Consider the following 14705-nt stretch of genomic DNA (forward strand, 5'->3'; position numbering starts at 1 on the left):
AATCCTAGGGAGCATGCATAAATTGTAACCCTCCCCTTTTTGGTGGGTGTCTTTGGATGAAAATGTCTTAACGGGCAGCACTGTCTGAATTGAGGTTTTGGTTGGGGGGGGGGATGTGGCAGTGGTATGGTGAATGTGTTTTTTTACTCAGGGGTGGGGAGGTTGACACGCCATAGCTGTGCCCCTGATTCTCAGCGCGGCCATCGTCTTGCTGTTCAGGTGCGTCTGTCTGACTCGCATAATCGAAGCTGCTTCCTGCCCTGAGTGTGCCCCCATGCCCCCCTCCCCCAGGCCTGCCAGCACAACACGGTGGGTGACCGGTGCGAGCACTGTGCCCCTGGCTACTACGGCGTGGTGCGAGGGTCCCCCCAGGACTGCCGGCCATGTGCCTGCCCCCTCACCAACCCTGAGAACAAGTAGGGCTGCCCTGTCACACATCTCGCCTCATGGTGGTCGCCCAGGCAACCGACACTGACCTTTCACCCCACCTCCCTGCAGTTTCAGCCCCACCTGTGTCCTGGAGGGTTTCAATGACTTCCGCTGCGACGCCTGTCCGGAGGGTTACGAGGGCAAGTACTGCGAGAGGTACAAGTCCCCGGCATGATGTCACAGAAGCTGCGGCGTCATCTTTGACGGCTTTTGACCACGCCCTTCTCGCCCCCAGGTGCGCCAGCGGTTACCACGGTGACCCCCAGGTGCCGGGCGGGCGCTGTGAGGAGTGTAAGTGTGACCCGGTGGGCGCTCTGCCCGAGCCATGTGACCAGCGGACCGGGCAGTGCGTCTGTCGCCCAGGGGCAACCGGACACACGTGTGGCATATGCATGGAGCGGCATGTGTGTGAAGCATCCCAGATAATGTGTACGTACCCCACCTGGGCACGCCGCTCTCGGCCCCCCGCACACCCCTCCAAATGTGATCTCTTTCTCATTTCTGACTACTTATACGTGTTTGTGGAGTAATATGCTTCTTAATCACCTGTGTGTGTTAGTGTTACAGCTCTGTGCTAATGAAAAATCTTTATAAGGCTCCTGGTTTATTTGAAACTGATTGCATTCCCTGCTCCGCGTTAACAGACAGGACAGGAATTAAATTTTGGGCATACTTGTAATGCTTTTCCGAAGTAATTGTCGCAGGCATTTTGAGGTTAGTCATCTGTTTTAGCAATCCGGTACGAATAAGCCACCACAGAACGGAGAACAAGCAGAGCTTCGTCGAGCCGCAGGTACCAGGCATCTGCTGATCTGATTAAACGGATTCTCCCTTGTTGCTCTTGCGTCAGTTAATTTCGTTGTTGATGGTCTCCTTTGATTGGCCTAAAAGCTGCTGGACGTGCGGTATGTTCCTCGCCTGTGGATGCAGTGCCTTGGCTGCATGCTGCATGGGACTTTGACGCGGTAACATCCGGAATGTTAATCGCCGTTTTGGCGCCTGTTTGTGCCTGAGGAATGTAATTGGCGAGACAGCTGGTAACATGCCGGCTCTGTTGAACGTCCCCCCCCCCCGTATAGGTTTGTGGGGGTGAAGGAGCATGTAACCTTGCAGATTGCGCATGACGCACAGCCGCCTCCTTCAGCTGTGTCCTGCTTTGACAGATCAAGTCGGTCATCCCTCTCCCAAATCCCAGCTCAGTTCCAGGGGGTTAAACTTTAATATCTGGCCGCTTGATTCTCTTTGAAGGCACTTCTCAAAGTATACATTTCAGAGACACTGTGGGGACATAAAAAATCCATACAAAACGCGTCTCCTGAGCCAGAATGCCCCATCCCCCCGCCACTCGACACGTGTCGGGAGTCTCAAAGGGGCAGCCAAAGCCTCTTTCCCCTCTCGGGTGAATTTCACACTCGAAATCGCATTCCCCGACGGCACTTTTACTTAATCTCAAATAAGCGAGAAAAATCCAGGATCCTCATGAGCTTAAAAATGTCGAGAGTGCCCTTCCCGTATTTTTTTTCTTCTTTACCTAGTTCTGTTTTCCGGGAAGTTGCATTGTGCGTTAAATTGGATGAGGCTGAATGGCGCTAAGCAGCCGCCCTGGTTTTTCCGCGGCTGCCAGCGGAGTGGCACGTCTGCAGCCGTCGAAGGCTCCCACAAGCCGCAGCAGGTTGCTGGGCAACACAAGCTCCTAAAAGTTCCACGTCCACTTTAGCTTCGGATGGGCGTTTGAGCTGAGGAGCTGACACTGGCGGGGGGTTGGAGGATTCGTGGGGGGGGGGGGGGATGAGTTGGCTGAGAGACACACACAGTCTAGGAGAGCAGCTCGTTAGTTTCTTGTAGCTGGAGCTAATAGGATATGGTGGGGTGATGGAGCTGACAGTAACGGTCTGTGTGTGTGTTTGTGTGTGTGTCTGTGTGTGTCTGTGTGCACGTATGCGTGTGTGTGTGTGTATGCGTCTATCTGTGTTTGTGTGCACACACGCGTGTGTGTGTGTGTGTTCGTGTATCTGCGTGTGTGTGTGTGTGTGTGTGTGTTCGTGTATCTGCGTGTGTGTGCCCTCCCAGCCTGCGACGACGACTGCAGCGGCGTGCTCCTCAACGACATTGACGGGCTCCACCGCCTCATCTCCAGCGTCAACCTCACCAGCCCCCTGCCCCCCCCATACAAGGTGCTCTACAGGTTCGAGAACATGACAGAGGAGCTCAAGGTAAACTTGAGATGCGGCTGGTCCTTAACCAAGGCGAGATCTCCAGGCTGGGAAGTAAACTGGGTCTGACTGCTGGGAAAAGATCATAAGTGAGGAGAAGAGAGGAAGAGGGTGGCAGGGGAGAGAGGCATCGGGCCAAACTGGGCTGTGCACGCATCCTGTTACACCATTAGCATCCTGTGAGCCGAGCTATAAACACATGCTTAACTCGCGTACGATTTCACCAAGCCGTATGCGAATGCTTGTTCTGCTCTTGCGTTTCTTTTTGTATGTTTTTGTAATGTGAATCTCTGGGATTCTGGGACGAGCGGAATCCCAAGCCCCGAGTTACGGCAGCGCTGGTCGCCTTTCTACCCGTTCGCTCAAGTCCTCAGTCTCCCAGGCGACTCCCCTATACGTCACATTAAAGAGCTCACACATCCTCAAGACAGCGTTTCCTCCCGACTCTGAACGTGTGCCGCCTCGGGGAAATCGCAGACATTAAAGAACTCCATCTGCGGTCTCTCGTGTTAAACGCTTTAGATACAACGGAAGATAAAGACACCGTATTGCTGCCCCTGAACAGGTGGATTTTGTTTCCAAAATCTTCAAAAAAGATAGGAACAGGGCAGGCGCGCGCAGTCACCCGGTTACAGACGGGTATCTACCAGGTCACTTCCAGTATTGATTTCTAGGTTTCTGACTCTCTGAGGCACCTTCACGCCCCCTCTGTTCAGCGGCATGTGAAGCAGCATCCTGTGCTCACCCCCCTGTAGTTATCTTTGCTTATGGGGCAGGGGTAGATAGTCAGGCAGGTGGCAACACTGCTCTGTCAACTTCAAGGGCCGCTGTGATTTACATACTTCCGGAAGCTTCCGGCAGATTGCGTGACTCGCCCGGTCTCCCTCTCCTGCAGCACCTGCTCTCCCCCCAGAGGGCGCCAGAGAGGCTCCTCCAGTTGGCAGACAGCAATCTGGGAAGCTTGGTGACAGAGATGGATGAGCTTCTGGGCCGTGTACGTTCCCGAATTCCCGTACCCTCTGCTCCCTCCGTCCCGACCCGCCTTGGCGTGGTTTCTGCAGCTCTCAGCCATCATCTGCTGAAGCTGCCTCCATCTCAATCAGCTCCACCATCTGCATCTTTCATTCCTCTACGTATGCCTCCACATAAGCACCCATATTAATGACATACTTGCCGCCCGAGTCTCTCCTGCACCAGGCTCAGCCTTGTGGTCATGGCAGGCCGTTTCTGTTTCCGCAGTCGACCAAGGTGTCAGCGGACGGCGCCCAAACAGACGCTGACTCCGAAAGGATTCAGAAGAGGGCGGAAGACCTGGAGCTGCTGGTCAAGAACACCCTCCTGGGCGCTAAAGGTGAGGAGCAATTTAAAAACCAATTCATTCGAAACCTGGGAACATCGTGGCGTCATTGGTGCATGATGGGTTAAGCTTCTGTGCTGGTGAAGAAGGTTGCCAGTTCGAATTCCATCTTGGGTGGTACCTCTATTGGGCCCTTGATCGAGACCCTTAACCCCTCCCAAATTTCTCCAGGGGTGCTGAATAAAGAACTTGACCCTGTATTTGAACTTTTTATATTTCTGTGTGTATATCTCAAAGGAGAGCATGATGGGATATATGAAAAGAAGCATTGCAATACACTTCTTCAGATGGAAATAAAGCATCGTTTCAGATTCACTCGCAGAGTGTTTTCCAGCATTTTGCCTGTCAAAGCCAAGTGGCAGAGATTTGAAACGGACAGCAGGGTCACAGTATAAAAGGGAGGCCTCTTCTCAGTCTGCATCCGCTTCTTTCATTCTGTGATTAGACAGCCTCTGCTGTGAAACAGTTTTTCCCGCAGTTAAAGCCGATGGATGATTGCGCTAGCGACGATCCCAGCGGTGCAGCGCCGCGGCTTAATTAAAAGGCAGCCTAACGACGCCAAACTGGCACGGCGCGTGCCCTTCACAGGCACCGCCTCTGGCGGCAACGCCGGTAACCAAGGGAGACAAGCCAGGGCTCTGCTCAGGTGGCGAGCCGGAGCGGGTGGTCTCAGAGTCGCACCTGCAGCGCAGCGGGCGGCCCTGCCCAGCATGTGCTGTCCAATCGGAGGCCAGAACATCGATGGCGACGCGACGCGGACAAGCGGTGGCAGATGAAAAGGCCAATCAGACGGGAGCCTGCTGAATATTCATGTATAAACAAGTTAAAATGTAGAGACTGAATCCAACTTAAAGTACTTTAAAACACAGTGGGCTGTTATTCGGGGCTGGACAACGTTAATAGATATGTATTCTTTCTTTGTAATCTTATTAGGCACTTTTTGTTTGAATTTGGGAAATGCGTTTAATTATGCTCCATTTTGATGGTTTTTATGTAAATTAAAGCCCACTGTGAGACTCCCCTGCTTTTGAAATGTGCGGTTTGGATTTCAAAGACCAAATTAATGTGATTAAAGCCTGCCAAGCAGGATTTGAATTTCTTTGAATCGACCAAAAAAAGAAAAAAAAAGGCCCGCATCGAATGGAGAGAAAAAGAGCCATATTTGTGTTTTGTTGTCGTCCTCTTCCCCCGGCCTGCCTTTCAGCCCCTCCAAACGCGGCATGGCAGCTCTCTCACGGCCTCTCCCGGCGCCGATCGCACGCAAAGCCTCCGTAAATGCTCCAGCCAGCCTGTATTCCTTGCTTCAGAATTAATTGGTCTTTGGACCAAGTGATAGGCTGAGATTAGCTTTACCTCTCCATGCCAAGAGGTAGCTTGTTTTATGCGAGTGATTCGTTGTATGTTTTCTGGGCTGCAGTCCGTGTTTCTCACCGGCTCAGCCTTCCTGCAGTTAATCGTATGTAATACGATAGCTACCCCCACAGAAGCGGATTGCCTCTAAAAAGCAATGATGGTATGTCTCTGCCCTGTCACATGTTCTGCATTTCCCATGATGCTCTGCGTGCCTCATGCTCCTCTGAAAGGCAATGGGGGTATATCTCCGCCCTGTCACATGTCCTGCATTTCCCATGATGCTCTCGGTGCCTCATGCTCCTCTGAAAGGCAATGGGGGTATTTCTCTGCCCTGTCAGGTATGCTCCCTGGTGTAATGCAGAGTCCTTCGCTTTGTCTCCAGTTCTTCAGGACAAGGCCCAGCATCTGAATGAGACACTGGGCTCCCGCGACGGCACCCCTGAGAAGAGCCTGCAGGAGATGCAGAAGGAGATTGAGGCCATGCTGGCGGAGCTGCACAAGCGCCAGTTTGGGGGCAAGAAGCAGATCTCGGACGAGGAGCTGGGGTAGGTGGCGCCCTCAACAGGACCAAACCAGGCACTGCGTGAGAGAGTACCTTTTCTCGAATGTTTCTTTCTGTTTATACTTCGCTAAGTATTGGTCAGTTTCTGTACTCACAGCAGTGACTAATCACTTTCTTCTTGACGTCTTGACATTAATGTGCGTCTGCCTCACTGTCCATGTGTAGCGTAGGCAGCAGTCGGAGGCCTTCACACCTACTCTCCAGAGCCTGATGGGCCTCCATGCCATACTGGCTGCTCTTTGTGAGCGTGTGCATGCGTGTGGGCTCTGCCTGGGCCCCTGCCGGCTGTTCCTGCTTCCTCCCTCCTCTGTTCAGGATGCTGGGGTTTCTCCCAGTAACCCTCATCTGTGCGTTGCATCCTGCCACGGCGCTTTGGCGTGCCTCGTGCAAAACCCATATGGGTTTGGGTGGTTTTGGGAAAAGGACAAGGGTAGGCGGGGCCACGTGAGTCATCTACAGAGAAATCAGCCTACTGCATACAACACTGGGCCCGTGTTCTAAGTACAGCATTTAGATTATAAACACCAGCATTAAATGAGAAAACGATCCGTGGTGGAGTGAGGCCACATCAGTGTGCTGTGCTTGGACGCTTGCGTGCAGTGGTTATGTGTACAATCTCTGTCATGTTTCCTCCGTACTTTCACTATGCAAAACCATTTTGTGGATGAGCGAATCCAGACAGAATTAGCAAAGTTTTCCTTTCTCATGTAAAATCTTAATGAACTAATTAAAAGTTGCCTGAGGTGGGTGAGAGGAATAATATTCTTTCTAATCAAATTAGTTTCGTAATGTATTCTTCTCCTATGCCCTAGCTTAACCATGCAAGAATAAATATGGCCATCTAGTGGCAGTTTACTGCAAAAAATAAACTGAGAGCAGGGACAACACAGACGGGTGTGTAGCGGTAGTTTACCTGGACATGACCGATACTTAAGGGTCACGCTCTACAGGGCAGCAGAGGCTTTGCTGCAGAGGGTCACGCGACTCTTTGGAAATCCACACAAAACCACGGAAGACCTGAAGCAGGAGGTGATGAGTAAAGTGGCCGACTATCGGGACAAGCTGGATGACGCACACGAGCTGCTGAAGGGGGCCCAACTGAAGATCCGCAAGACCAACGCCCTCTCCGAACTGAACCGGTGGAACACGAGTATGCTGGAGGTGGGATTTTCTCAGTTCTGACGTAGCCCCGTGATTTGGGTTTGGACCCCAGAGATCAGAGCTTGTGGTCGCTGTGCTGAATGTTTACCACACACTTTCCAAATAATTTAACTTGTAAGAGAGTAAGAAAAATTATGAAAAGTCTGATGAAAATCAACAGACTGTTTGGTACATGTGTCATTAATTTTGTACCACAACGGGATTCCTTCTCAATCAGCAATCACAGCATCGCCTGTTGGTTCACTTGGGCTGTGGTCATCATGACCATGTGCAATGGAGGGGGGGCTTAGAGTTTAGCGTTTATAGATCTGTCTGCCCATAGAGCAAGAGGGATGCCGTGAACACTGCCATGACAGGGACGGAGGACACCCTGACTGAGGCGGAGCGTATCCTCGGCGAGGCCAACCTTCTGTCGGCCAACATCAATCAAGAGGTGGAGGTAAGACTTTGAGCTAAGATGATTGCAATGCTATTATGAAATGACCCTTCATTTGCAATTTTGCATGCTCCGTTTCACAACATCATAACTTGCTCTCCTTTAAGATATACACAAACACCATTGCAGGTAAAGTTTGGGGTCTGAGAGCAGGGCAGCTGTTAAGAGCTTTGCTCAAGGGCCCAATGGAGATGTGATCATTCTGCTGAGGCTGGAATTCAAACCAATAACCTTCCGATCACAAGTACAGAGACTTAACTTGCCGAGTCACACATGGCCTCCTTCCAACTGCCCCTGGCCAGCCCATCACAGCATGTCTGCTTGGATTTTGATTGGATCATTTTGGGTGAGCTGTAAGGTCAAGACTGTAACGAGCAAGAGCTCAGAGAAAGCATGGAGCGCCTCAGAATGCTAGTAGGTTGCAGCAAGCTGGCAGGGTGGAATAAATCTAGGTCATGGTGCTAGCAGGTCGCGACCGCAGCTGATCTCGGTGCTGGTAGGCCGGAGCAAAGGTCAGTGAGAACGCATGACGTTCCGAGCCTCCAAATGCAGGACCTGGAGGATATGGCGCGTGACCTCAACCATCTGGACGACCAGCTGGACTACAAGGTGAACAAGATCAGCATGGGTCTGCATGAGAAGAATCTACCGGGGCTGATGCTGGAGGTGGAGAGCCACGCCGCCCAGCTCAAGGACTCTGCTGGCATCCTGGACAGGTGGGCGGTGCCCCAGATGGTAGTGCTGGCGAGAACATCACCCTCACTGTGGGGCTGCTTGTCGCTTATTGAAAACGCTGCGTCACTTTCAAGTTGACTGTATTTTCATACCATCCTTATACGTGTATACAATGACAGGAAATGATGTTCCCAAGGACCACAGTGTGACATACAGATAGCGAGAAATAATAATAATAATAATTAAGTGGGCTTTATTGTCGTACCATGCATGTACAGGTATACAGCGGCACCCGGTTCCCCTGGGTGCAACATGCAAGCAGCAAGTGGGGGGTGGGGGGATCACAGTACTTAAAGAATAGGACAGTATGAAACCGTGGGGCTGGACATCATTTCATTGAACAGAGGGGTGTCACTCTGTAGGGGTTCCCGGGCCTTTTCCGTGCATGTCAGCCATGCAAGCTTTCAGCCCCACATCTAACCCTTCCTGCCTGGTTCTCAGTATCCTTGCAGAAGCCAAGAACCTGTCATTCAATGCCACGGCAGCATTCCATGCCTACAGCAACATCAAGGACTTCATCGAGGAGGCAGAGCGGCTGGCCAAGCAAGCCAGGGCACGGGGCGTGGAGGCCGTTCAGCTGGTGAGCCCCGCCCACACATGCGCACGCGACATCGCTATTAACCCCCCCAGTGCTCCACAGCCACACCCCCAGCAATCAGAGCTCCGGCTTGTTTGAATGCAGTTATTGTGAATTGTTTTCAGTGTCGTTACTCTGATGCCATCCACTTGAGCCGGGGGTGGGGTCAGAACCCCCCCTTCCTCACCCCCCATAAAATAGAAGGTCCTCTGTTCCCACCCGAATCCCCTGGGTATAAAACAGATACAGTAATTTCCTTGTGATTCTTGCACAATTACATTGACCTCCATCAGCGGACATCAAAGAACCCATAACATCAAAGCTCATGTCACCGCTAGCTCGCAGGCGGCCATCTTGACTCCGCCTCCTTGTCTCGTCCTTGCCCAGGCTTCCAGCCCCAGAGGCTCTCTGAAGGAGCTGGCCAAGAACTCACTGCAGAAGAGCTTCCGGCTGTGGAACGAAGCCAAGGAGTTGGATGGTGACGTTAAGGGTGAGCTCTTCCACAGTCTCCAGCCACAGGCCGTCGTTGAAATGCAGGCGGATCGTCGGTCGAGCGGCACGGCCCTGCGGAACATGGACTCATGTGCCATATGTTTCAGAGAATGCCGAAAATCTGGGCCGGCTGCAGGGCAGGATTAAGAATGCCGAGACCAAGAGCAAGGACCTGCTGAAATCCATCGACGACGCCCTGGGAAGGCTGGAGACCCTCCCGAATGGTAAAGGCAGCATGCGGGAATGGGCTTCACCCTTCTGGGCGTGGCCTGTCTGTGATGAACAAAACACAGTCAGCCAATAGTCAGGTCAAGTCAAGAGGGGCTTCATTGTCACACCAAGCATATACAGTGGCATACAGTGGCAGGAAATAGTGCAAAAAAAAAAAAAACAAGCAATGACATTAACACATAATGTAAATGTGAACGTAAACAATGTTGGAATGTTGGAACAAAGGAAGCAGCAGAGTTACCCATAAAGGTCTTGATGGGGTTGCAGTCACTTCTCCTGTGAGCTTCTGTACTTGCTGCGTCATCACAGTTTCTTTGCTCGCCATTATTGACCCACTGGACCTACAGTATGAGGTCCAGGACATCTCAGAAACTTGACCGGTGCGGTACGCGCTCTGCCCGGCTGTCCACGCAGACACGAGTTCCAAGCTGCAGTCGGCCAAGGAGAAGGCCAGGGACGCCAACGACACGGCCATCGATGTGCTGGCCAGGCTCAAGAATATGAACCTGGACCTAGCGGGCCTGCAGCGCAACTACAGCAAGCTGGGTGATGACATCAAAAAGGCTGACAACATGATTCAGGACCCCGACAAAAATAGTAGGTATCCCTACAGGGTGTCTCTGACACAGACGACGCTGAATGTTCATTTGCGGTAACGCAAGATGACGCGGTGATGATCCGACTTGCGTTAATGGCGTGATAATAATAATGCAACTTTAATGCCTTTCCAAAAGAAAATACGTAAGTGAAGATAATTCCTTACTAGTGTTTCTTTGTCTCTGTGTCCTGTGCTCGTGATGATCTCGTGAACCTCGACAGCCATAAGTACGTATTTCCTTCGTTACAGTCTCACCATTGCGCATGTTAACTGGAGCCTAGTGCTGCATGGGTCACTGCCGAAATTAGCATGGTGCCAGAGTAACACCCTTCTGCTTTCCATTCTGCAGCAAGGCCTTCGCAACTCAAAGCTCATTCTGCTTACTATTAGCATTAAGCTAATCAGAGATTAGCATGTTATTCATTATCGTCTGTGTCTCATATTCCTTTCCTCCTCCGGAGTGTCTATGATTAATCGATCTCAGTCACTGCGCTCCCACTGCCTCCGTTAACACCAGCAGGCTAGCCGCACGCGCTCAGTCGCTTCTTCACTAGCGCCCGCCGCTCCTTGCAGATGCGCCGATCAAACCCCGTTTCTCGCTTCGTTTCCTTTTTTTAAGTTCATGCAGCCGGGGCGAAAGTGAAAGACCTGGAGGATGAAGCCGACCGCCTGCTAGAGAAGCTCAAGCCTATCAAGGAGCTCCAAGACAATCTGAAGAAGAACATCTCGCAAATAAAGGAGCTGATTAACCAAGCGCGCAAACAGGCCAACTCGGTGCGTGGCGCAGCCCAAACGTCACGGTCATTTCTCTACCAAGTTCTCACCATCAATAAAATATCATTTTAACAATTTTGACAATGAGAGGGCACAATAGTTAGCCCGTACTACAGGATCAATGGACGTATTTACAGTATATAACACATAATCAGAAGGTTGTGTATAATAGTTGCATAATTATAATCAGAGAATGATAATCAGACAGCCTAGCTATTTAATACATAAGCGATCCATTTACATACATTCACATCTGGCTGTCCATTTAGTTTCTGGTCAGGGTCATGGAGGCAAAGATTGGGGTCCACCCTGGACAGGATGGCTGCAGTCATGGGTTAGTTATACCAAAATTGGTTAGTTATGAGCTTCCTAACCACAGAGCATTTGACTTGCACCCTCAGCAACAGACATCCACTGTTTGACATTCGAAAATACAGCTGGGCTGTTAAGAGGATCGTTTTCTTTTTAGTTAACTTTGCCTCGACGTTTGTCTTAACATCGGCTCTCTGACCCAAATACGCTGTAGTAAAACACGAAGCGCTGACCATTGGTGAGGTTCGCTCTGCCGTGAATGTAAAAACAATAAACGCAAAGAACGATGAATTGAGATCCCCCCCCACCTTCCCATCTAGATTAAAGTGTCCGTCTCCTCGGGGGGAGAGTGCATCCGCGCCTACCGACCCGAAATCAAGAAAGGTCGCTACAACACCATCATCTTGAATGTGAAGACCGGATCCCCGGACAATTTACTCTTCTACCTGGGCAGCGCCCAATATGTAAGTCACTCCAAAAATCCCTTCCATTATCTCTTATAGTATCACAGGTACCACTTTACAATAAGGCTACCCTTTGCCATTTATAAATGGTAGTAACTTATTAATAAAAAGAACACTGATATAACTGTATAATTGTCTAGTAATGACAAAGTGTTACAACCTAATTAATAACCTGCTTATAAACCATTCATAATCCCTTTATAAGGGTAGCCTTATTGTAAAGTGGCACCATATCATCAAAACAGCCCATATGCATGAATGAAAAAATAAATATCAAGTATCTGACACACATACCAATATATCACCTGCTTTTATTTCACGGTGCTTACTGGCATCCATAGGAAGACATAACCTGAAAAATGAGGGAATGTGTGTAAATATTTGAATATTTATAACTATCTCTATAACTTTTTGATGCGAAGCCATTTAGCAGTGTTTTGTTTATTAGCCAGATAACTAATGCACCGCAATTAAATTGAAATTACTCTCCCGATCATGCTTTCTCAGACGTTTTGATGACAATTAGATGAAAAGGCAAAAAAGAGATGATGAAAGGGTATTCAATATGCAGTCCCCAAGAGAGAACATATAATTTTGCTGTGTACGACAACCACGGCAATTAGCAGTGAGTTCAGATGAAGCACCAGCATGCGGCCATAGCCCTGATTTCCTCGGGGAAATCACAGGCCCCTCGCTCTCGTTGATTTGCCTGTAGCTTGTCGTTCCTCAGCATCTCATTCTAATGTGTCCTGCTCTGTGCTTCCCCTCTTCTTCCATACCGTTGGCCCCTGGAGTGGGGCCCCAGTGATATGCTCATGATGTCGCCAATTAGACGCCCGTCTCTGTGCATCTCAATCGCTCGTCTCTCCTAGACTGACTTCCTGGCGGTGGAGATGCGCAAGGGCAAGGTTAGCTTCCTGTGGGATGTCGGCTCCGGCGTGGGCCGTGTCGAGTACCCCGATCTCACCATCCACGATGGGAACTGGCACCGGATCGAAGCTTCTCGGTGGGCCAGGGATGAAGCTGGGGGGGGGGGCTGGCTGTTGGTGTGGGACCTCCTTTACCATTTTACATTTTAAATTTCACTGCACCCTTTGCTTTGAGATAACTACTTCGACTCAAGAATGCGACTGCTATAGCATCTGCCTCAACAGCGCCACAGTGTGGACGCAGGTGGTCGGCTCATCCCGCTAATCTGGTGTATGACTTGTTTTGGCCGTTTCCAGTATCGGCATCAATGGTACCATCTCAGTCCATGCGCTGGAGGGCCCGAAAGCTGGCATCATGCCCGTCTCCATCAGCGCCAGCTCCCCCAAAGGCTACACCATCCTCGACGTGGACGAGAAAGCCTATCTCTTCGTTGGAGGCATTCTGGGAAGCGTGAAGGTAGGGTCCAACTTGCTATCTCCAAAAAAAAACTCATCAAGCCGCCCTTGAGATGTATTGACATTTGTTTCGACTGATCATTGAAGAAAGCTGATGCTGTTAAAACCGCCACCTTCGTTGGGTGCATGGGAGAGACCTACCTGGACAACAAACCCATAGGACTGTGGAACTATCGCGAGCGGGAGGGAGACTGTGCCGGTTGTGTAGTGAGGTAAGCCTGCACGGAGTTACGATGAAGGGGTCTAGGCCTGGAAACCCATGTTGGATGGGTTTTTTAAATGCCTCTGTCAACCACCAACAGCCTTAACAGTCCTCTAATTGCTTTAATTGTCTCATTAATTCCCATTGGGTTAAACAAGGCAGTGATTGATAGCATAGGTAATTCTGTTGGGTCGTGAAGCCTATTTTTTTCCCCCCTCCCACCAGTATTTGTAGCAGCCGTCAGACAGCCGCTTTTCATTTGCTGAGTAAATACAGGCGTGCGACAAATTTCTTAAATTAAGTAGTTTGCTGTTTGCTGTAAACATGGTTTGGAGCAAAATAAATTGTGAGCAGTGAGTGTAGGTCACGAAAAGAACAAAAAAATGACAAACCTTGGAGATGTAAAAAAAGAAAAAAACCTAGAATATCACTGCTTAAGTTTATTATTATTATGTCATTATTATTATTATTATTACGTACTTTCAGGTTATAGTCCTGGGTACCACATAAATAATACATTCGTGTAATAGAGTCCTTGGGGCGTCTCGCTGCTGAGATGCTGGGCTGCGCAGTTCGGCTGGTGCTGGCTGCTAAATTGCTTATACTACAGCCAATTTATCTTCTGAGACACAACTGTCACAGCGACTGCAACTCACAGGACTAAGAAATGCTGGAAGAATGAATTATTAAGTTAATCACTCATATGTGGATGAAAGGCAATACATGCTACTTCTGTAGGGTTATTGAGACGTGACTGATGAGATACAAATAAATACTGTTTTTATTATACTGTAGTTCCCATCTAATCTATTGGCCAACATGTTAGCTTTTATTCTTAATAAACAGTATACATTGCTACTGATTTAACAATGATGATAATGAGGAGGAGCATTTAAATGTTTAATTGGTTACAAAAGTATTCACTCTCTAATTATGATTTACTATTCATATTAAGTTCACTGTTTAATATTAATAATAACCAAATTACCTCCTTACTTTTGCGTCTGAGTTTTTCCAGTGGATTATTGTTAAAGATGCATTATGTTATTCTTCTGTAACTAATTTAACCACTTCAACATAAGGGTTCGCCAGAAGTTATAAATGCTAGTAAAATGAAGTAGAAAAAATTGCCACTATGAAAAAGATGCGGCATTTTCCTGTGGATACACCCCACGATGTTCCTGGTCTTATTCTACCATCTGGAACCCACATCCCCCTGTCCTGTGCTGTATGTCCCGCCCAGCCCTCAGCCATCAGACAGCGAAGGGACGGTGCATTTTGACGGCGAGGGCTACGCCGCCGTGAGCCGGCCGACGCGCTGGAACCCCAACATCTCCACCATCACTTTCAAGTTCCGCACCTTCTCCACCAACGCTCTCCTCATGCATTTCGCCACGAAGGACATGGTGAGGCCGCCCTCGTCA

General features: G+C 49.7%; 1 protein-coding gene across 1 annotated transcript in view; it reads left to right on the forward strand.

Annotated features, from left to right (window-relative positions):
• Window positions 1-14705, forward strand: part of lama2 (laminin, alpha 2) — a 103754-nt gene that overhangs the window by 74280 nt on the left and 14769 nt on the right. Inside the window, exons 30-50 of the mRNA XM_049004573.1 lie at window positions 292-416; window positions 499-585; window positions 665-858; window positions 2500-2642; window positions 3538-3636; window positions 3882-3993; window positions 5735-5897; window positions 6865-7075; window positions 7398-7514; window positions 8064-8227; window positions 8688-8826; window positions 9211-9313; window positions 9423-9539; window positions 9961-10143; window positions 10366-10371; window positions 10764-10918; window positions 11551-11694; window positions 12567-12700; window positions 12921-13080; window positions 13167-13291; window positions 14525-14687. Of these exons, the coding sequence (XP_048860530.1) occupies window positions 292-416; window positions 499-585; window positions 665-858; window positions 2500-2642; window positions 3538-3636; window positions 3882-3993; window positions 5735-5897; window positions 6865-7075; window positions 7398-7514; window positions 8064-8227; window positions 8688-8826; window positions 9211-9313; window positions 9423-9539; window positions 9961-10143; window positions 10366-10371; window positions 10764-10918; window positions 11551-11694; window positions 12567-12700; window positions 12921-13080; window positions 13167-13291; window positions 14525-14687 (2844 nt within the window). The remainder of the gene's footprint in view (window positions 1-291; window positions 417-498; window positions 586-664; window positions 859-2499; window positions 2643-3537; window positions 3637-3881; window positions 3994-5734; window positions 5898-6864; window positions 7076-7397; window positions 7515-8063; window positions 8228-8687; window positions 8827-9210; window positions 9314-9422; window positions 9540-9960; window positions 10144-10365; window positions 10372-10763; window positions 10919-11550; window positions 11695-12566; window positions 12701-12920; window positions 13081-13166; window positions 13292-14524; window positions 14688-14705) is intronic.

Source organism: Brienomyrus brachyistius, unplaced genomic scaffold (genome assembly GCF_023856365.1).
Source record: "Brienomyrus brachyistius isolate T26 unplaced genomic scaffold, BBRACH_0.4 scaffold112, whole genome shotgun sequence".
NCBI classification, from domain to species: domain Eukaryota; kingdom Metazoa; phylum Chordata; class Actinopteri; order Osteoglossiformes; family Mormyridae; genus Brienomyrus; species Brienomyrus brachyistius.